This window comes from Zonotrichia leucophrys, chromosome Z (assembly GCF_028769735.1).
Source record: "Zonotrichia leucophrys gambelii isolate GWCS_2022_RI chromosome Z, RI_Zleu_2.0, whole genome shotgun sequence".
Lineage (NCBI taxonomy): Eukaryota > Metazoa > Chordata > Aves > Passeriformes > Passerellidae > Zonotrichia > Zonotrichia leucophrys.
The window spans coordinates 67,261,925-67,283,529 of record NC_088200.1 but is presented as its reverse complement, the minus strand read 5'-3'; the positions used below and the strand labels follow the sequence as shown (position 1 = coordinate 67,283,529).

Below are 21,605 nucleotides of genomic sequence, written 5' to 3'. Positions count from 1 at the left end.
CAAACACTGTCTAGAAGTAAATTAACTTCACAGCACATGATAATTAGCTCCAAAACTACCTTTGCACATAATGTGTTCTGGATAGGACATTGTAATGGAATGTGGAGGACTAAACTAAAGTCTTTATTATTCCAAAGCAGCCATGGGCAAGGCATACAATCCTATTACAGCGACCTGATGCGGTCGCTGAGGTGAGAGAAGGATGAGAATCTTGTTTCTTGATCAGAATGCTTGATTTATTGATATATAATATATGATACATTATAACTATACTAAAAAGAATAAAAAGAGAGCTTGCAAAGACTGCTAAGCTAAGAATAGAATAGAATAGAAGGAGTCTAAAACCAAGAGAGTTCTCTGTCCCTGTGTTCCAGAGAGCTTGCCCTGTGATTGGCCCTTAATTGTACACATGGAACATGAACCAATCCCAGGTGCATCCTATTGCATTCCACAGCAGCTGATAACAATTGTTTACATTCATCTTCTGGGCCTTTGCTTCCCAGAAGATGGACAAATGTGAAAGAAAGGATTTCTATGAAAAAATGTCTGCGACACAATCCTTCTATTAGTTATCCATCTTCATAATCGGATTAAAAAACCTGTCTCTAACTCTCTGTCCATCTGGTCCATCCAAGATCAGATGCTAACTCATATTGGCAGAGTTACCCAGTTACAGAAATAGTTTGTGTGAGCAAATCTATACAAATTCAAGTATAGATTACTGCTTGCTAGACTTAGATGGCCTTTTGCATGTCTCACTTTCCATCCTCCATACATGCCTTAAGGATCAGCTTTAGCACAATTTCATGATTCTGGTCTTTGGAAATATAATACTCACACCTGTTATTTTTTGTTAGTTTGTTGCTGTATACATATTCTTTATGTTCTGTTATTCAAAGGAAACAGCAAAGACTAATTTCTAATTTTATTCTCTGTGAGAAGGTATACAGGCTAACATAGATACTTGACTTGCATCACTAGATTTTAGCATCACAATCATAGAGATGTATTTGTAAATAATTTTCATTTTTTCTATATACCTGAGTGTCCCAGAATAATAGTGAATTTTCCAAGAATATTATGTTGTGCAACTGTACAGACATAATCTAAGAAATCCTGTATCTGTGGGAAGAAATACTTTAGAAAAGTGACTGAGTGCCAGCAGTTCTTGATTACCATCATTCCCTCAGAGCAGAAAAGCACTTGTGCTTTTTATCATAATTAGTTCATTAGCACTACGTAACCACTTTGTTGATGCCAACTCTGACACTTCCACTGGCTTTCTAATAACTACATTTACATTTTTAGTTGTGATAGAGGAATTGGGAAAGCAAGTTGTTGCACTGAACACAGTTCCTTTTTCTTTTCTTTACTTAATATCTGAAGCATGCTTATTATATACCCTTAGCAGACATGCTGATCTAAACACCTGTGCAGCCTTCAAGTCATCCCTGAGTCCATTTTCCCTTTTGTTTTCCACTGGATGAGCTCCTGCCTACTCTTAACTTATGAAGTCTAAATAAATTGTTTAGGCACATATATCCCATTATTAACAGTGGATCTGGTAGCAGCTCAAACAGGAATACCACACCCAAATTATTTTTTTCTAAAAATACTCTAAAAAATATCTCTTTTTAGCACCTTTGCTGCCACTTGCCACAAACTACAGATGTATTTTGGTGTTTTTGTCCTTGATTTCTCCACTTTTATATTATACAGCACATTCAGCTTAATAAATGTTCTCTTCAAAAAAGGAAGAGAATGTCTTGATTTATATTGAGACCACCAAAGCCTAATGCATAGATAACTAAGATTTGGGAGATCAAGGTTCTCAGTTTTTTCACTGATCTGCCAGGTTTTGCAAGCCAAGATGATACTATTCTCTTTAGTTAAATGACAAAAATCCACTATGTTTGCTGTTCAAATACAGCCTGAACTGCATGGATAAACTTCCTGCTTGCAGATATGTAGGAGTACGTTTGTAGTCACTTGGGACAAGATCTAAAATCCACTGAAGTTATCTCTTCAAAGAAAAGGATAACATCCCTTCTCATTAACTCATGTGGGTTCTGAATCAGATCCTTAGTTTAACTTGTTGTTTAACTTACTAGCTCTTTCAAGATGCAATGAGTTTTCCGGGAATTAAAGAGTAATAAAGGGAAACTGATAACATAGGAGATTGCCTTCAGTGTTATCATAAGGAGATCCCATTTGCTAAAAATATTTAAATATCAGTCAGAGAGTAATCTTTAAGACATTCTACCTCTCACTAAGTACAATAAACTTTGAAAACTCTAAAAGTCTGTCTAAGAATACTAGAAATGAGAAATGGAGCCCATGAAATATTCTCACCTTTGCAGAATCTTTTTTTCCCCTCAAATGCTGACTGAAAGTTTTCTTTCTTACAAATAATTAGGGTTAGGTAATGCTTTATTCTTCAGTATTAGCAATATTTACTAGGTGAGTAGTGAGCAGCTAAACAGTAGGAGATCATGAGACCAAAGGCCAGTTGTGTACCCATTGAGGGCATTTTTAGATTTCAAAGCCATTAGCCACTTTCAGTCTTAGAAATTTTGATCACCAACAATTTCACACAGGATCTGACCTACCACTTTTACAAAAATGTTTGAAAATTTAACAGGAACAATCTGGTAAGCTATATGAACAGTTCTAAAAGTGTAAGACCATAGGGGTACTTAAGAGAGATGCAGAATATATTCCAAAATTTTTCGGGATGCTCTTTTTTTCATTGTAAAGTTCTAGATAGTCCTAGGCTTGAGAAAAGAACAAAGCCAGTGTTTTGTCCCTAGTATGGAAATATCCACAGGATATTTTCTCTTAAGTTTTCTAGAATGTAATTGTCTGTTTCCTTTACAGATCCAATTCTTCTAACAGTTGTGGTGGGTTGATTGTGGCATCCACTGCCAAGTGCCCACTGCTCTATCACTCCCCTCCTCAGCTAGGCAGCAGTGATATAATATAACAAAAAGCTCATGGGTAGAGATAAGGACACAGAGAGATCACTCACCAGTTACTGAGAGAGACAAAACAGATTTAACTTGAAGAAAAAATTTATTTATTACCAGTTAAATCAGAGTGAGAATGATAAATAAAATCAAAATAATACTATAACACTTTCCCCCACCCCTTCCCTTTTCCCAGGCACTTGATCTTCTCTGCCTCCTGCCCACAGCAGCACAGGGGGACAGGGAATGGGGGCTGTAGCCCATGGGGGCTCTGGTCAGTTCATCACACATAGGGGCTTCCCACAGGGTCACAGCCTCCTTCAGGCACTGCCACCTGCTCTGGCATGGGGTGCTCCACAGGCTGTAGGGGGATCCCTGCTGCCCCATGGTCCTGCAAGAGCTGCACTGCAGGCTGCAGGGGAATCCGAGCTCCAGCACCTGCAGCAATGCCTCCTCCACCTCAATCTCCACTGACCATGCTGTCTGCAGGGCAGTTGCTCTCACACATTTTCACTCCTCTCTCCTGGCTTCTGTTTCACAGCCATTTCTTTTCCCTTCCTAACTCTGTTATCCCAGAGGTGCTGTTACCATTCCTCATGGGCTCAGCCTTGGCCAGCAGTGGGTGCAGCTTGGAGACGCCTGGTGTTGGCGTTATTGACGTGGGGGCAGTTTCTCACTGAAAACCACCCTGTAACCTCCACTGCAAAAACCTTGCCACACAAAGCATGTACAACAGTTTTTCTAATTTTCATTGATATTCATGAGTACAGCTCATGTGAACAGAATTAGGTATCACAATAAACTGTCCAGTTACATTTACACCATTTACACATATACAGCTGTCAGTGGAGAAGAAATATTTTAAGACTTTTCTGAAGAAATATATTTCACTCTTTTTTCTCCCATTTTCAGAAGAATAAAACTTACTACTTTTCTAATCTAATCTTTGAAGAGAGCCTTCAGCTTCCCTTCTTCTGCAATTCAAATATCCTTTGTGTAAACATTTTTTTCTCCTCCAGGTCAGACACTGTGGATCAGTGATTGAAGTTCTAAATTTTGTCTTAAAGACAGTATATAAAATTTGTCTCTCATATTCAAACTTCATATAACGTGTGCTCATACTGAGGCTATTTCACAATAATAAACAATGGAACACTTAAGGATATGTCCAAAGTGTAACCAAACTACCATAAGAAGAATATTTTTAGAACACATTTTCCACTTACATGCATTTTAAATCCCCTCTGCAAAGGGGTACAGCTATTTATTAGTCCTTCTGCATGAACAATCCTCAAGTGTAAAAGGAGTTCCAAGACAGCTTAAATAATAACTAAATAAATGATGCTAAACCAATTAGAAATGCAGCAAGTAAAAATCTTTCAATCTCAATACAAACATATTTTAATTTTTTTATTTAAGAGAATAAAGTAAAGAAGGCAGAATAAATAACTTTGTAAAATGAGGTATTTTACATGGAGAAAAGACATGGAGAAAAAATTGACATGTCATGTCCATGGGAAGTGAACCTGTGATTGAAAAAAATAACAATGCCAAGAAAAATAATTTACTAATTAAGAACTATTAAAACTTAATAGGCTCTAAACAAGTAGATAAACATAAAAAGTATTGATAAAAGCATTTAATAATTGCACTCATAAATTATTTAATCAATAATTAGTTTAACCATTGTCTAGATGAAAAAAATTTTGTAACCAATGCTAACTTAATATTGTATCTAGCATTCACTATTTGATTTGATTTTATGAGCTAACTTAAAATATGCATTCACCTGAAGTTAATTATGTTGTTTCCTTAGACATGCAGGGTAGGTGAAGATAGTAATAAAGTAAAAGATCCTGGAGAGTCTCTATCTTCTTCACAGAAATTTGAGTACAGATTGACAAATGTATACTTTAAGTGCTACAGTTCTAATTCTGTTGCTAAAAGAGAAGTCTAATAACATTAATTTGTTGAAGAATAATTAAAAGATCAAAGTAAATGGACAAACATTAATATAATGTAATAGAAACTGACTGTAGTTGAAACAGGCCATTTTATGACATGTTCTCAGTGGATTAGGTGTTTTTTACAGTTGTATCTTGGGGCTTTTTACATCTATATAATTTCAGATAGATTAAAACAGTCTCACAAATTATTAGAAAGAAGTGGGCTGAATAGAAGTAATATGCAAATTTTTTTTAACACCAGCATTGTCTTTATATTATTTCATTTATATGCTTTTCCATGTCTGGTATAATTATTGAAGTGTGAAAGTCAATAAGTTGTCCCTACTGTTTGGAGTTTTCCTTAGTTCAGAGTTTTCCTCAGTTTGAAGTCAATTAATGCAATTAGAAAAGAGCAAAACAAATTTCAATAAAGCACATTTTATTCTTTCATCACTAAGCTCTAGATGGCAGTCAAAACACACCCTAACCCCTCCACTTCCTAAAGAGGACTGTCTTTCTCTGCTGATTCTGAATAGTTTATAGCCACCTGTTGCAGCATTCCAGAAGCGCAAGTTATCCCACCATTTCTCCATGACTGCTTACCCTGTAGCTTTTGGGCTTCATGATATTTTGCATTGGTGCAGACCCATTTTACTTGGGCTATCAATCCTGCCACCTTTTTAGGGGTAGAAAACCTAATTCTTGTGTGACTGTTCTCAGGTGCTTCCATGGTTTCTAACACTTCAAAACCCATCCCTTCTGCACAAATTAGTACACGGCCAACTGAAATCTGCTGTGTCCACTTGCATACAACCCTTGAATATTTTTGATCATCAGGCCTGCTGCCGACAAATGAGGTGCACCTGTCTTAAAGTAAGAAAAGGATCTTCACTCAGGAGTTAGCAGGCCTCATTAAAGTAGTTTTAAACTAGATTTGAAGAGGAAAGGGGATAAAAACAGGCTCACTAGAAATAAGCCTAGAAGCACTATGATGATCAAAACCCACAAAATTCTGCCAGGGACCAGACTGATCAGTCTTAGATTCAGATACTGATCTGTTATTCTCTTGATCTGATTCCTCTTTCTTCGTTCATCATTCCCTGCAACTGGAACAATACAGAATTTTACATGTGCTCCTGATCCCTTAACCAGTTAAGTCTCAAGATGCTGAATTCCCTTTTTGATTGCCCTTAGACTTCTTATTGCAATTTCATCACTGCTTGCTTGAAAAAGTATTAATAGTTAATAACCTGAGGACTGTACCAGAGTAGAAAATTTCCTCCTACTGTCTTTAACACGGGCTTTGAGGGGCAGCAGACTTTCTTTAAGAATTGGATCCAGTGTGCATATTGGGTTTTTTGTTCCTCTCAGAAGAAAGTCTCCTATGACAATGACACGTCTTTTCTCTTTTTCTGTATGGGAGCAGTCTTGACACAGGGAGTGATTTAAGCTGACTTAACCTCAGTGACATCTCTGACCTAGATGAACAATCCTTCTTGTCGCTGTTCAGCTGCACTTGCAGAGCCTTGCAGCTGGTATATACCAGGGCACCTGGGAGGGCAGGATAGGAATGGAGGGGATGCTCCACTGTGTAAGGCAGGAAATTGTCACCATTTCCCCCAATCTCTTAAGTCATGATGTTCTGCAGATTAAAGATCAGATAGGGAATACCCTGTATCATGCACCCTGTCTGCCTGACACATTTGTCCCTGGGAAGGTAGGGGGTTTTTCAAGCAGTCTGTCTCTCACTCAGACTCTCTGATGCTGCTGAATGTACTCATCTCCTCCCACAGTTCTGTCCCTAAGCAGAGGTGTTCCTTTGCCTGGGCACATGTCCCACAGGTGTGCTCACTGCCAGTGTTCTCACATAGGGCACATCCTGCATCTGACACCTCAGCAGGCAAATGCACAAGGTGAGATACAAGTTAGCAATAATAAGAAAACAATCTTTGGCGGTTCTTGGATGAATGAGAAAGACTTGGTGTACTGCAAAGTAAATGTAGATGATAAATACCATGGTCCCATTGTCTTTTTAATGTCTTTTTTCTCTCTATCTCCTTCTTTTATTTTATTTTAAAAAAAGTCTTTAGTGAAACGTTTATAGTGAGGAGGCTCTTGGCAGAGTTAATACCTGTAGCATGAAAATAAAAGTCAAGTTAGAGCCAGGAGAGAATGTCAAAGGATAAAGTTCCATGAGTTAGGTGACCTGATTTAAAGGCTTGCTGTTACCAAAAGGAGAGATGCTTTGCCATGTGCAGACATAAATACCCATAAACCATTGTTAGTCACATGCTCTCGGTCTTTTTGAGCTGGCTCTGGCATTTTTCTGACCCTCTGCTGAACCAGTCCAGCTTGCTAAATAGGCAAAAAGCAAATCCACATACAATTACAAGAAGTGATTGTTTATTCAACAGTGTTCACAAGAATATTATTTTCATGAATCACACCAAGAGAAATTAATTCTCAAATAAAAAAGCTGTACAGGTAAACTGTGTATTTTTGTTATCATCTGGGATCACATTCCCTCACTGGCCAAAGTCACTCACTTTTCAGAGGTCTGCCTCCAGGTTTTGTGTAAAAAATATGTATAAAAAGTACCTACAGCCTGGCTTGCAGAAGGTGACAGCAATAAAAATGTAAGAACTCAGTCTGTAGAGATGAAGAGTTGCTGTGTCACATGCAGTGTTAGACGCCTGAAGATGACAGAACAGAAAGGAGCAGCCAGAACTGAACTTGGGCAGATTCAACTGGGATATAACCAAGTGTCTTTTTGAGAAGTGTTTCAGAACCGGAATAAAATTCTAGCAGATGGAAAACAGGTTCTCCCTCTCCTGGTATTTGCAAATCCTGACTCAACAACTTTACAGAATACATGTGTTACTGAAACTCAAGGATTTTATGTCTACACAAAGAGTTTGCAAGGCCATCTACTAAAAAAATACTATAAACTTAAAAATGTTTTGCCTCACGGTCAAGACATTTGTATTTAACTTGGGATGCCAGTTGCAGGGACACACTTTTGTGATATTGTTGCTTACCTGATTATTAGTTCGTATGGAAGACAATACTCTAAAAAATTACCTGAGGACAAAGCTGCATTTCACTACGACTGGATTCAAATTCTCCTGCTCTGACGCTCATCACAGTGGCGGGCTTAAAAAAAAGGAACTTCCCCACTTTAACAGCAAGCACATCTTGGAAGCAGCTAGCATTCCTCCACTGCCAATGCAGAGTGCTTGTGAAAAACCTTTTTATACTTTTATTTGTGAGGTTTTCGACTACGGTTCGGCGCCACGGCACTGCCGCTCACCCTCAGGCCGTGGGTCGGTGCCGGGGCGGTGTCGGGGCGGTGCCGGGGCCCCGGAGCGACGGTGCAGGGGCCCTGAAGTGGCGGTGTCGGGGCAGTGTCGGGGCGGTGCCGGGGCCCTGAAGTGGTGATGCCGGGACCCCGGAGCGGTGCCGGGGCCCCGGAGCGGCGGTGTCGGGGCGGGGCCGGGGCGGTGTCGGGGCGGTGCAGGGGCCCTGAAGTGGCGGTGCCGGGGCGGTGCCGGGGCAGTGCCGGGGCCCCGGAGCGGCGGGGCGGTGCGGGGCGATGCGGGGCGGGGCCGGCGGCGGAAGCGGCGGGGCCGGTGTTGCCGGGCGGAAGCGGCGGCAGTTGGTGTTTAAAGGCTCCGCGGCGGCAAAAGGGCGGCGGGTGGCGGCAAGGCGCGTCTTAGAGCTCCCGGCTCTCTCCGCTCCGCCTCGGGAGTGGTCGCGCTTGCCGGCCCCGGCAGCGCCCGGGCGGAGCGGGGAGATGGTTTCCAGAGCCGCCGACCGGCTGCTGATCGTCGTCTCCGTGCTGGAAGGTAGGCGGCAGGGTCGTGGCCTCGCGGTTGCTGCGCGTCCCCTCTGTCCCGAGGGGAAGATGAGGGGCTGGCTTTGCCTCCGAGGTGAGCGGGGTAAACTGAGCAGCGTTGAGTAAACCGATGTTATTAAAAAGGCTTTGGACGTACGTATCTTAAGGCCGGGGTTGGCTACCCTCTGTTAGGTTTTGGAGGTATTTACGCAATGTATTAAGTGAATGCGAAAAGTTACAGTCGTTCCCCGAGGATCTGGGTTTTTGTTGGTTTTGTTCTTTAAAAAGTATTCTGGTATTTTTATCCCTTCGTAGCAATCAGCCTTAGGTGTTGACTCAAACGTATATCCAGTTGGTCATCTTGCATTTCCAGGGGTTATAGTTTCTGTAGTCTAATTAGAGTGTGCGTGCGTGAGTGAGTTATTTGTTAGGATGTCTTTTTCTCTTTTGGGCTGTTTTGGAGATTGGTTTGGGGGTTTGGGTTGTTTTGGCTGAATGCTTTCCTTTTGTCAAGTGAATCCTATTATTTCTCTGTCCATTCATGTAGTTTGCCAAAGGAGCTTACAAATAAGATCCTGTCGTCTGATATCTTGTAGTATGGTCTCCCCACACTGTGATATAAGTAATGTTTTACTTCTTTTTGTCATCTCAAATCAGAATACTGGATGATCCTGAGCCCAGGACCAATCCTATATGGTTTTAGGCAGTCTCCTAATCTGGCAATATTTTTTTTTTCAGCAAGTGGCAGGAGAAACAACATTCAGTACTTTTACAAGATCATGTTTTTCTGTTTGGATGTCAGACAGTTCATAACCTTTTCACTTGAAGCAAAACATTCACTCTCTTTCTCATGCCTGCTCCCTTACCTATTGCCAATCCTAGTTTTCTCAAATAATTCTAATTGCTTGCTACTTTGCTTTGTTACTTAGTATGCTGTTTCTTCATAAATAGTCTGTTTCATGTTACATTCATTCATATTTCTGTATAGTGCAAACTTTTTTTTTCAAGATCAAAGCATGGAAGGTGACATGGGAAGGTTATTTCACGTAACTGATTTATGGCATCCATCTGAGCTCTTGCATCTCTTTTACTGATGGTACATGCAATGCCACTCTTTTACAGGGCGCTGTTTCCCAAAACGACCCAAGCACATGCTTATAGTTGAAGCTAAGTTAGATGGTGAACAGTTGGCTACTGACCCCGTGGAGCATACTGATCAGCCAGAATTTGCTACAGAATTGGCCTGGGAACTTGATAGGAAAGCACTTCATCAGCACAGGTAATGTTAAAAAATGAAGTCTAATATGCAGATAAAATTTAACTTTCTTGTCTTTACATTTAGTGAAATACAATTTTTGGGTTACTGTTATCTGAATTGTTCTATAGAAAATTTATTTTATCTACAATAATGTTATGGAAAAATGTACTAATGTACAAAAAAAGGTAATGTGTGGCAAGATAAGTGATGTTTAAAAATTCTAAAGGGTATATTTTCACACTACTAAAAAACACCCCGCAGGCTCTTAGAGCAAACTAGTAATTCTGTAACTCAAACATTGCAGTCAAGCTTTCTTATGTATACTGTGGCACAAAATTAACTTATTTACACAGGCTTTTCAGACTTGAAATTAGTTTTTGAAAATTTCAAAGAGATAAGCTGAGAAATTAAGTGTTTGCATAACTGTTACTTCATTTCATAAATCTTACAACTTACAGGTTGTAATGTTATGACCATATCAATAACGAAGTTTAAAAAAGCTGTATAATTTTTATTTGACAGAGAAAGATGCCTACATTTGCCATGTGCTAGATGTCTTATACATGCCTTGCAGTAGTCAGGTGCTTTACCCAAAAATCTTGTTCACAAGTCCTGTTTTTAAGATGCCCTTCCAAGTGAAATTCAAATTTTGTGCGAGGCTCTGTACTTTTTTTCTCTTATGTGAGTGAAGTGTTTATTTGTTGCTAATGTCTTTTTAATAGCGCTTGAGACTGAGGCTCCAATACACTCTTCCTCAAGAATTAAACCACTTGTTCATTCTCTCACTTAGTGATGACTTTTGTATGTTCCACATAAGTTCAGCTTCTGACCTAATGAAACTAGTTTGTATCATTGGCTTGCTGGAAACTTATGAGCTATCTTTGAGAACTAATTGCAGGTATACATTTTATATTTAATGTTTCAACTGAGTTACTTTTTCAGACTGCAGCGTACACCTATCAAACTCCAATGTTTTGCATTGGATCCTGTATCTTCAGCTAAAGAGAATATAGGCTATATTGTACTGGATCTAAGGGCTGCCCCAGAAAAGAAACAGGTACGTTATGCAATATCAAGATTTAAAATTTTGTTTTGACAGCAATGCTGTTACAGATAATGTAATTTGAATTAAAGCATAGGCTAAACTTTTGAGTCTCCTTTTGGAGTATAACTGATCGTATATGGGGGGTTTTGTTGCTTTTCGTAAGAGGAGAGACATCTTGATTTTGAGAACATGCACAAATGAAAAAATACAGTTGGTACTAATCTTGCTTACTTCTGAATTGAATAATAGGATCACTAGCAACCAATTAATCTACACAATTTCATTATTTAATCAACTGGAAAGTTTTATCTAAGCAATAGATATGGAGCAATTGAATTGAGTCTCCATCATGAAATCAAGTCTTAAGTTGTTTTTTTATAGTGGACCTCCATGGAGGATGATGTGTTAGGTGATTGTTTCTAGCTCTTCAATACAGCATAGAGTAAGCACAATATAATTGTTTATATAAATTTACTTAGCCAACTCCCTTGTATTGAGCTTGACCAAAACGTAACTTTGATCCGGGTCATACGAGGAGCCTGGTGTCCTATTCTGGCATCATTCTTCCAGAGCATTTTCAGTGCATATGACTTACTTGTGCAGTCGAGGACTTGAAGGTTTTCTAAATAAAGATTTATGGTATATTTCCCTATCTAACCTTTTCACTGTACAAGTCAGTTGAAAAAAACAATATGTTCAGGTAGTCATCCAGTAACCATTCTATAGAATATTTTAGTACAATAGTGTACTAAATAGACCAAATTTTTAGAAATAAAATCCAAAGTTTATTTCTGTAGATGATAAAGTAGAAGTGCTAGATTAAGACTGAATTTCCTGTAAAAGTATTATACTATTTTTTTCTGTTGTATTTAAACACTTTTGGGTCTTATCTTTGTTTTTTCACTCTGTAGGCACCTAAATGGTATCCTTTGCTTAGTAACAAGTACCCTAAGTTTAAACCTGAAATACAAATTGGTGTTGCATTGGAGACGGACTCAAAAGCACTAGTTGACGATTTTAAAGCAAAGGAGGCACCCCCTAGAGAAGGCAAGTGTAAGTAACATGACAGCTCTCACTTTGAATTAAAAATCTTCCTGTGGCAGGTGACATATCACTTGTTGAAAATCTGTTAAGTCTCAAGAGAATTTTAATATCACAGGAGTTTCAGTGCAAACCCTTTGCAGCTGATTAGTGTACCTTGTGGTAGTAAGTTTTTCAAGGATTCTTTACTATGATAATTGTGTGACTTAGGTGGACAAGTTGCAAACCAACTGGTATTTAAAATGAGAATCAGGGGCTCATAGTTAACTCCCTTGGGTATTTAATTTGTATTTGTGTGCTTTGGAAAGTTATGAAAGAAATAGGGAAGGAGATTTACCTTTATAGAAGGTAAAGTTTCAGTAGTTTGGGCTTGGAACTGTAAAGTAGTAAAATGTCTCATTTGCTGGGTAGACTTGCTTCTTTTTTGGTCGGTTCTTCTTCTAATCTTTTGGTACTTAAATTATGTACTATTGTTGAGAGTTTTTGTAGTAACATCTGCTTACTGTTGGGACTCATTCCAATTCTGGATTCTCTTGTTTATTTTTCTTGAACGAAATCAGTGGATTGTGTCAAAAATCTATTGGACCTCAAATGTTAATTTTTCTATTTCTATTATTTCTATTTTGTGTAACCTGAGGGCACTATAGAACAAAAACTAGCAAACCAGAATAGAGTTTTATGCACTGTAGACTTGAGAGGAAAAATCTTTAAATGAATCATTCTGAAGATCTGTGGAATGTCACAGCATCCTTGTTCCAATAGATTGCAATATGCAGTTACTGTCCTGCATTTTCTTTAATGAGCAAAGTAAAGAAAAAGCGTGGTACACTCTAGCCTAGTGAAATAAACTTCCAGTTACTGTAATCTTTCTCATTGTAACACAAAATAAAAATAGGAACTAGAATTCTGTTTAGCATAGTGTTCAGCATAACAGTTGTGAACAAAAGTTAATTTCAGAATTTTTTGTAGCTGTTTTGAAGTATACCTAGAGACTTCTTTGTGTTTTGAAAAAACTTTGGTAGTTTTTTTGTAGTTTTTCTTTCCACATGTAATTTTCATGTGTAATGCTTAAAATATATCAAAGCAATTACAAAGGCCACTAGTTACTCATGTTTATTTCTTCTCTCCTAGTACTAACTCTTTTTCGTGAACTGGACCCTAAAAGTCTTGTGCCAGTCTTGAATGAAGAAGAGGGCTATCATCAAATTGGACCAGCAGAGTATTGCAAGGATCACTTTGTTTTGTCTGTAACCATTGCATTTGCCACACAGTTGGAGCAGGTCTGTTTCCTTGCCATGTGTAGTTTTTAAGAAGTGTTATCCCACATTAGTATTTTCACCCTCCCATTCCTCATCTCTAATTCATTTTTAATGGTTTTTTGAGCTTATTTCAAGAAATAACCTTGTCCCAAAGTGAATTTGTATTCATTTTAAAACTTTATGAAGTTCTTAACATCTCAGGCTGCAGATGAAATATAATTCTTCTGAAGTACTAAAGCTGTATTTACTTCAAATGATGCATTCATATGAAATGCATACTTTTCTACTGCAATATTGTGTAAGAAGTTTATGTGTGGATAATACCAGTCTACAGTGTGGTGGCTGGGCACTGTAGTTCAAACAAGGTGAAATGCTTTTCCAGTATGTAAGACAGAGCTTGTATATTTGCATGAGGGAAGGACTTACTAGCTTGGATGAAGTGACATGCTAATGGTTGTTTAAGCTTTAGACCTTAGCTGCTGTGTTTTTCCTGTCTGACAGCATTGTTTTAATTGGTCTAGAACTCATGGTGTGTGCTAAACTCTCTTCAGTCTTATCATGTTTCTTTTTTTCAGGGAAAATAGTTTTCCATGTCAGAACTGTAGGACCTTGAGAAGCTAAATTTACAGTGATCGTGCTTGTTGCATGTGCCTCTTTAGGCATTGAATTCACAGTTGCCTACAGGATGAAGTTTGTCTGTTTCAGTCTTTTATTTAATCACATAAATTGTATAACAGTTTCTAATCTGCATTATTTAATAATTGGATATATTTTATGAAGGCATAGCTTATTTCTGAGTATTTGTGAGGTACTTGATGTTAGTAAATACATGTCAGTTACAGCCTTTGATGTTGAGAAGTCTTGCTCTTTTTTACTTTAAGTAAAACATTTTTGAGTGTTAATATAATAAGTTATATGTGGAGTGCAAACTATGATTTAGGTCAGCTGGGCAGTCTTATGTTCTAGTTTCCAAACTAGTGCTTCAGAATTACTGTAACTCTGCATCAAGGAAAGAGATACATAATTCTCTTCTGATCTCTTTCAGTTAGTTCCTAGTACTATGAAGCTCCCTGATCGACAGCCTGAGTTTTTCTTCTACTATTCATTACTGGGAAATGATGTCACAAATGAACCTTTCACTGATTTAATTAATCCAAACTTTGAGCCAGAAAGAGCTTCAGTTCGAATACGTAGTACAGTAGATGTTCTTCAACTTTATCTTTGTGCACAATCAAAATTGCAGGTAAGCTGTTTAATTTCAAATGTGAATGAAAATAAATAATTAAAATTAAAGAAGTAGAGTGTGTCTCAGGTTGTATCTGTAAAGCATTTCTGTTTCCAAACTAAGACGGTATTATAGTATTTTAGCTCAAATATAAGTTGATCAGCTTGCTGATGTGAGGGAAACCATAGCACCAAGTTTCCTAGCTACATGGAGTGCTGTCTTTTTAATTAGTTGCTGTTACTGCAAGGTGGTTTCCATGCCATGATAAAAGCTGTTGCTGAAATATGATCTTCCCAAAGAGCTAATGTGGCTCTCTGAAGAGCTCTGAGCTTTGGGGTGTGCATTGCAATCAGACCATCTGCAACCCAGAGTCCTGCTTTGTGCTACCTATGGTAATCCCATACCAGCTGCTCAGGTCATTCTTGCCTCAGTTCTAAAATCAGTGTCCTCAGCACATCTTGTGTGAATTATAAGGAAGGTCTGTCTTTTTTACCTGCTCTGTAGACAAATGGCTGTTATGGGATATTGCTTATCTTTTTTAGCCTTACCTTTAAATGGAGGACAGTGGTGAATTGGCAGTGTTAGGTTAACAGCTGGACTCAGTAGACTTAAGGGTCTTTTCTGAACTAAGCAAATCTATGATTCTAAACATCAGGTAGTACTTAGAGTATTTATGGCAATCTGTGCATATTTCAAACTAATTATAAGATTACAAAACAAGAGTCTGCTTTGTTGAGTGAGGGTGGTATAGGGTTTCTGATAATGTAGCTGGTAAATAAGACTGAATTAGTTATACAAAATATTTCTGGATCTGGACTCTTTAAAGTTATTTTATTTAAGTTTATACAGACCATTTTAGAGTTTTTATGCAGAGTGGTTAAGAATGCTTTAGTTCAAATCTTGTATTTTTTCAATTTTTTTATTTTTGCCACAAGTTTAAGTATTTTTGGAGCAATGTGCACTGGTGTGTTTGGAATTTATTCTTAGTGTAAAAGAGTCTTTAAACATAAATGATACATAAATGGGGAATTATGCATGTTTGCATCATATGTAAAGAACAGTTTTTTGAACAAAACTTCTTTTGTGGTCAGATCCACATATTGATTTGGAGTTTTCTTGCTTTGAGTTCTCACTCAGCATCTTAAGTCTTGCACCATGTTCTGATTCTTAATTTTAACATATATTTCCAAAAATGGAGACTTTGGTTGTTAGAGGTGCTAGTTGCCAGACTAGAATGTGTGTATGTATGTATTGTATGACCATATTTATATGTATGTATGTATATATGTGCACCTAGATATGTATACTGGCAACTCCCACCTTTCAACACAACAGTTCTCCTTAAGTGCAATAAATATTAAGGATGGGAATACAGTCTTCTGATCTGCTAAATCAAAACTGAAGTGACTCTTCTTTGGGAAAAAGCAAGTTAGTATTTGAGTTTCAAAGAGTAACTTTGAGGAAAATAGAATACCTTTTGTGTTGGTTTTTTTTGTGTTTTTTTTTTTTTAAGATCAATCTTTCAATTGTAGGTATAAATATTAAACTCTATAAGAAACATACAGTTGAATCAAGTTTTCAAATTATTATATTTACCAGGAATTAAAACTACAGTTAATTCCAAAAATCCTTCCCAGTTAAGTGCTATCTAAATATATGCCCAAAGCCTTCAAGTAATCTTTTTCATTACTTTGCAGTCATGCATTTTATATGCCTATGCATAAATGGCAGTGTTTAAAAGCCACTGAGTACTGAATTTATCCCACAGAAGGAATGATATGACAGGTCCTCAGAAGAGCAGTGCAGTGATTTGCTGCTGCCCTATCAGTGAACGAATCCTACCTGCTCAAAACTGACATTTCATACCTGTTCTTATTCTCAGCATGCAGGGACTGGGTTAGGGATGATAACTTGTTTTATTTATGCTACCTTCAGTGGAGGGTGCACAGATGGTTCCAGTGCAAATTACACATACCAGTTACTTTCTAATGCCTTTGTGTTTGTGCAGATCCATCTTTGCTGTGGGGACCACTCTCTTGGAAGTACTGAAGTTCCCCTGTCAGGACTGCTCAAGAGAGGAAATGTGGAGATTGACCAACACCCTGTGGCAATAGAGGGACCATTTGTTCTTGTTCCACCAAATAGAGCTAAACAGAAACTGCCACAACTGCCTCTGGATCTGGCTCCTACTGTTGGGGTATCTGTAGTTCTGCAAAGGGAGAACTTGACTACCCAGGTATGTCTTACCTGTTCATTGTTGGTTTAGACACACTTTAATGTTAAAAAATTATTAGTGTTTCTTAATCATATTTCACTGGGTTTTGTGTTAAACAAAAAAAAAAAAAAACCTGAAAGAATTAATTGCTTTATATGAATAACTCTTTCATTGGCATTTTTCTATGTCAGAAAAATAATCTCATACTATGAAGTGTCATAGACAGAATTTTTCAATGCAAGCTATGGTCAATAAGAAAACTATCATTTATTTCAGCCTTTGATTCCCTTAAATGCTGCAACTGAACCCAAACAGCCACAGGAGAAAGTTCTTTCACCTGTTAATGGAAAAACAGAGAGCCAGCAACAGAGATCCCAAAATGTCCCATCTCAAACTGACCAGTGTTCTTCAAAAGAAGATGTAGCAACAGAGAGTGAAGTGGAAAGTCTGAAGTTTGAAAAAGGCACAAAACCAAGGAAAAGGGGTATGTAGTATATAATTTCTTTGCCCAGTTGCTAAGTGTGGTCTTGGATCATGTACTACTCCTTTCTAGTATATTCATGAAGTAGTACTAACTTCTCGTAATAAGTTCCAGGCAAGTCAGAATCATTTGCATAAGCAAATAACAGAAGGGGGATAAATGTTGTGATTTGAACATGATTATTGTTAAGTACACCTGCAAGAGCCAGTTTAGAGATTTGGGGGTGCGTAGATTACAAGTGAGGTGGATGGTCATAAGCTTGAAAAATGATAACAAAAGTTTTTGGAATTTCCTGGAGTTGTGAATGAGAAGGTTTAGTGTGATGCCTTTGAAGAAACTGACTTGCTCAATGAGATGAAATTGTCTAGTGTTAATTTATTCAATAGAAAAGCAGGGATAATGTGGGATTTTTGAGTTTTCTAAGGAATTTGCTATGTGGATTATAATTTGTGAAGACAAATGCTCATATAGTACAGATTCCTGGACAAAGCAACTGGGTTGTTTTGTTTCTTTTTACAAGATCCTTTTGTTCAGACTTGGTAGCCCAAGCCCTAGGAAGACTTGTTTCTGATTTGAGAACTCAGAAGTGGAAAAGTGGAAGAGGAACAGAGATAAGAAATACCACGAGAGCCAAATAAATCTCAAAAAATGTTGTTTTGCTAAATGTTACTGAGCAGGAATCTTCTTACGAGGTGGTTCATTAATAAAGTGGAATTATTGTTTTTCTAATTATATTTGTATTGCTGATCTTTTGAGCTTTGTCCTAAAGACAGTTCTGTAGAGGAAATTCTGTGTCCTAGAATGGGCTCTCAGGATTTGTCTGCTAATTCAGGCAAATTTTCTTTTAATCCTGACTGATCTTATCTAAGCAACGATTAAGTCCTTTATATGGAATGTAAAAAGAAAGTATTGTGAACCCAGCAGCTGGTTTGAATCTCTGGTTAGGAAATTCAGGATTGTGCTTTTTTATTAATAGTAATAGTAATTTTATAATTCTGTTTTGCTAAGGTGTAAAACATGTCATTTCACATTTGTCTTTCAGGACTTGTGGCTGGCTGCCCTCAAGAGATTAGCAAACAGTGTTTTGAAGAGCTTCCAACTTTGAAATCACAGAGCAGAGCGAAGTCACCTCTGCAAAATCCCAGTAAGGCAAAATTCATTAAATTTAGTACATTAAATGAAATTTGACTATATGACCAACTTAAATGGATTTTAACAGTAAGCTGTATGTACTTAAAAGCTGTATGACCTTTAAATTCCATTCTGCCAATTCTTTGCACCAAGCAATCTACTGACATTCTACCTGAATCACTTAAAATAGTTTCATTCATACATTGTGTTAACTAACTGATGTTAAAGTATTACAGCATTTTTCTTTTTTGTAACATTACTGTTAATGCAAGCAAAACACTTAGGATAAAGGAGGAAAGAATAAAGTCAATGCTAGTAATGGTGTATTTCTTTAAAAATTACAAAAGTGAAAATGGTTTAAATAATTATGAAGGCAATATCAGAACAAGTAGCACTTACAAAAGACCGTCACGTTCTTATTTGATATTTTCATTCCCTCATTTTGTAGGGGCTTGGTAGCCTAAATAGCCCTTAGAGTCTTAAACAAAAGGTCTTGAACATTTTTCAAGAACGCCTTTTGGAGACCTGTCTGTGGGACTTGTAGTTTGGTGTTTTACTCTCTGAAGGCAATATTGAGTCTCATTGTAAGGATGTGAGAAGCCTGGATGCAATTGGGCAGGCACTCAATGTTGCTTCTGCTTTCTAAATTATAAAATGGGTGCCACAGTGCGTGGGTTCTGTGACCAGAAGCAGATGTGCTTTGCACATTTTTGTTTGCTTCAAAGTAAAATGTGGGGCCAGACTAAAAGCTTGGGGCCAAGGGTGATGCTGCCTTACATGAGCACAATTGACCTGTTAATCTGATTGTCTTTGTAATTCCCCTAAAGAAGTTAATGAATTTTAAAAAGCACTAAAATTCTAAAAGTATTTCTTCTCCTATGCATGCCCTCAAGTTGACTATGAAAAATTAGTATAAACTGAGGTCTTACACCATCTTTCTGAAGAATTTAATTTCTTTGATCTTATTGTAAACTTTTATAGGTGAGTTAAACCTTACATAGTTTCAAAGATTAAGGAAAACTATTACAATCCTGTAAGAAGATTTAAAGTATATTGGGTTTTTGGTGTTTTTTCCTTTGGAAACAGTAACTTACAGAAGGAGTGGTTATTTTTCACAGTATTCATTTGTTTTACAAGGAGTAGAAGTCTCTTAGGGAAGCAACCGCTCTACTTGCATTTAAAATGTGACACTAATCTTTGATATATTTTGTTATTTTTGGGCAGAACAAGTTATAGAAAATGCTCATGAATTCTCTTTTGTGTTTTCAGCTGATAACACAGCTGGTGGTCCAGTAGCGATATCTCAGCCTAACCCAGTGGGTGTGTCCAGTTCTTCTGAGCCTGTGTCAGCACAGAAGATTGTCATTCCAGCAGCCTCTCACCATTTTTGCTTCTCAATAGACTTAAGAAGTATACGTGGTCTGGAAGTTGGTTTTCCAATAAATTGCATTTTAAGGTACAATTTTTATTGTTATTCTTGGAAAATACAAAGCCTTCATAATCTGAATGATTGCTGGTGGCATAGTGCCCCTCTGCTTCTTCATGCCTTTTAAAATGTAGCTGATTTTCAGTAGCAAAATAATTTAGAATGTTCGTCTGGCTTATCACTAAACTGAGCATTAAGGATTGTTGCCTTTTGCTGTAATTGGTAGTAAATCTTTCTGACTACATTTCCAGCTTATCAGTGAAGTGATTTTTTTTTTTTTCTTCCTTTTGTTTTGTTTTTTTGGTTTAGTTTTTTTTGTTTGTTTGTTTTTGGCTTTTTTGTAGTTTTCCACATTCCACCAAGTACTCTTTACAGTGTTTTAGTGAGAGACAGATCACTGGTTTGTGTATGAATCCAAAGGAAATCCATTCTAGCTTTAATGAAGAATCAGTGTAGTTAAATGCATTTCTGAGAGACTTGTAAATACAGGGATGATTTTCATGGTTTAAAAAAAGAGATTCTACTTTCATTATAGCAATTATTGATGGTGTATTTGAAGTGAGCGATTAATAATAGTTTTTACAATTTGTCTTCTCATTTCCATCAGAGTGCTTTTGATATTTGTGATGAAATATATCTTTAAATGGTGATTCAGTCAAATTTCTGAGTGTTTCTGACTGGGGAGTTGCCTCTCCATTTGCTCTGCCTCTTTTCTGGCAGAGCTTGATTCATACAGTTTTAACTAGTCACTGGGAAGTCTAGTTGCAGTGGTGGATCATGGGGTTTAGATTTTGTCTGAACTAGGTTGAAAAGGTGTGGATGAGATGTAGAGCTAGAATATTTTAAAGTACGGCTACTGTAGCGTGCATCATTAATGTCTTTCCGTATTGGCTACATTAGTAAGTAGTATGCTGAAAGCAAGTTACAATGGATAGAATTTTGCCACATAAAATATTTTATGTAACATTTGAATAGTTAATTTGTTTCAGAACAGTAACAACACATAGGGTTTTTTTGTTTTATGTGCTTGAATTTTTATAGTCAGGGATGAACGTGGAAGGAAGCTGAAGAGGAGAAACATCCAGATACGTGAACATTAAGAAATGTTGGACGATAAAAAATAGCATATTCACTGTAGATTGGAAGCATTATTTTATTCCAGTCTAAACAAGCTCTTTAAACAGCTCTTCACGAAAGGTGGAGAGTGCATTTTTTACATATAGAAGCATCATTTGATTTTATTAGGAGCTTTGCTGACAGCTGGCATCATCAGTTTGAACAAAATGAAGTTTAAGAGGTTCATGACCTCCCCTTTGTTACAATTTATGGTACACTGAAAGTTGCCAGTAGAGTAGTTTCAGGCCACATTTTAAGTCATATTGGTAAAATGATTTGACTTGCCTTTCAGTCAATTAAACTATGGAGATGAAAAAGCTAGTGAAATTTCTAATGATTCTGACACTGTGTATATGTATGTCTAGTTTTCAGTTATTGCATGTTAGTCTAGTCTGAACTTTAAGTACAGTTACAGATGTTCTCAAGGAACAATCTGCATGTGAGTATAAATTTTACTTCTGTTTGTCTGGTCAGTTTATGTAATAATTGCAGAGTTCTAGTAAAATATGAATTCATCTGGTTGTGAACAAACAGGTTATAAAAACTTCTTTTGTCAAAGCAGCAGCCAGTATAAAGAAGCTGGATTGTTCCTGAAGTAAATGACAACGTAAATACTTGACAGCTAAGTTCTGTTGTTGAATGTAGTAGTATAAATTTCTCA

At 37.4% G+C, this 21,605-nt stretch overlaps 1 protein-coding gene across 1 annotated transcript in view; it reads left to right on the top strand.

Annotated features, from left to right (window-relative positions):
• Positions 1-8,568: 8,568 nt before the first annotated feature.
• Positions 8,569-21,605, top strand: part of CEP120 (centrosomal protein 120) — a 37,046-nt gene continuing 24,009 nt past the window's right edge. The window contains exons 1-10 of the mRNA XM_064736399.1: positions 8,569-8,757; positions 9,870-10,026; positions 10,948-11,062; positions 11,962-12,103; positions 13,223-13,371; positions 14,396-14,593; positions 16,584-16,811; positions 17,067-17,274; positions 18,314-18,415; positions 19,672-19,858. Coding sequence (XP_064592469.1) covers positions 8,706-8,757; positions 9,870-10,026; positions 10,948-11,062; positions 11,962-12,103; positions 13,223-13,371; positions 14,396-14,593; positions 16,584-16,811; positions 17,067-17,274; positions 18,314-18,415; positions 19,672-19,858 — 1,538 coding nt within the window. The 5' untranslated portion in view covers positions 8,569-8,705. The remainder of the gene's footprint in view (positions 8,758-9,869; positions 10,027-10,947; positions 11,063-11,961; positions 12,104-13,222; positions 13,372-14,395; positions 14,594-16,583; positions 16,812-17,066; positions 17,275-18,313; positions 18,416-19,671; positions 19,859-21,605) is intronic.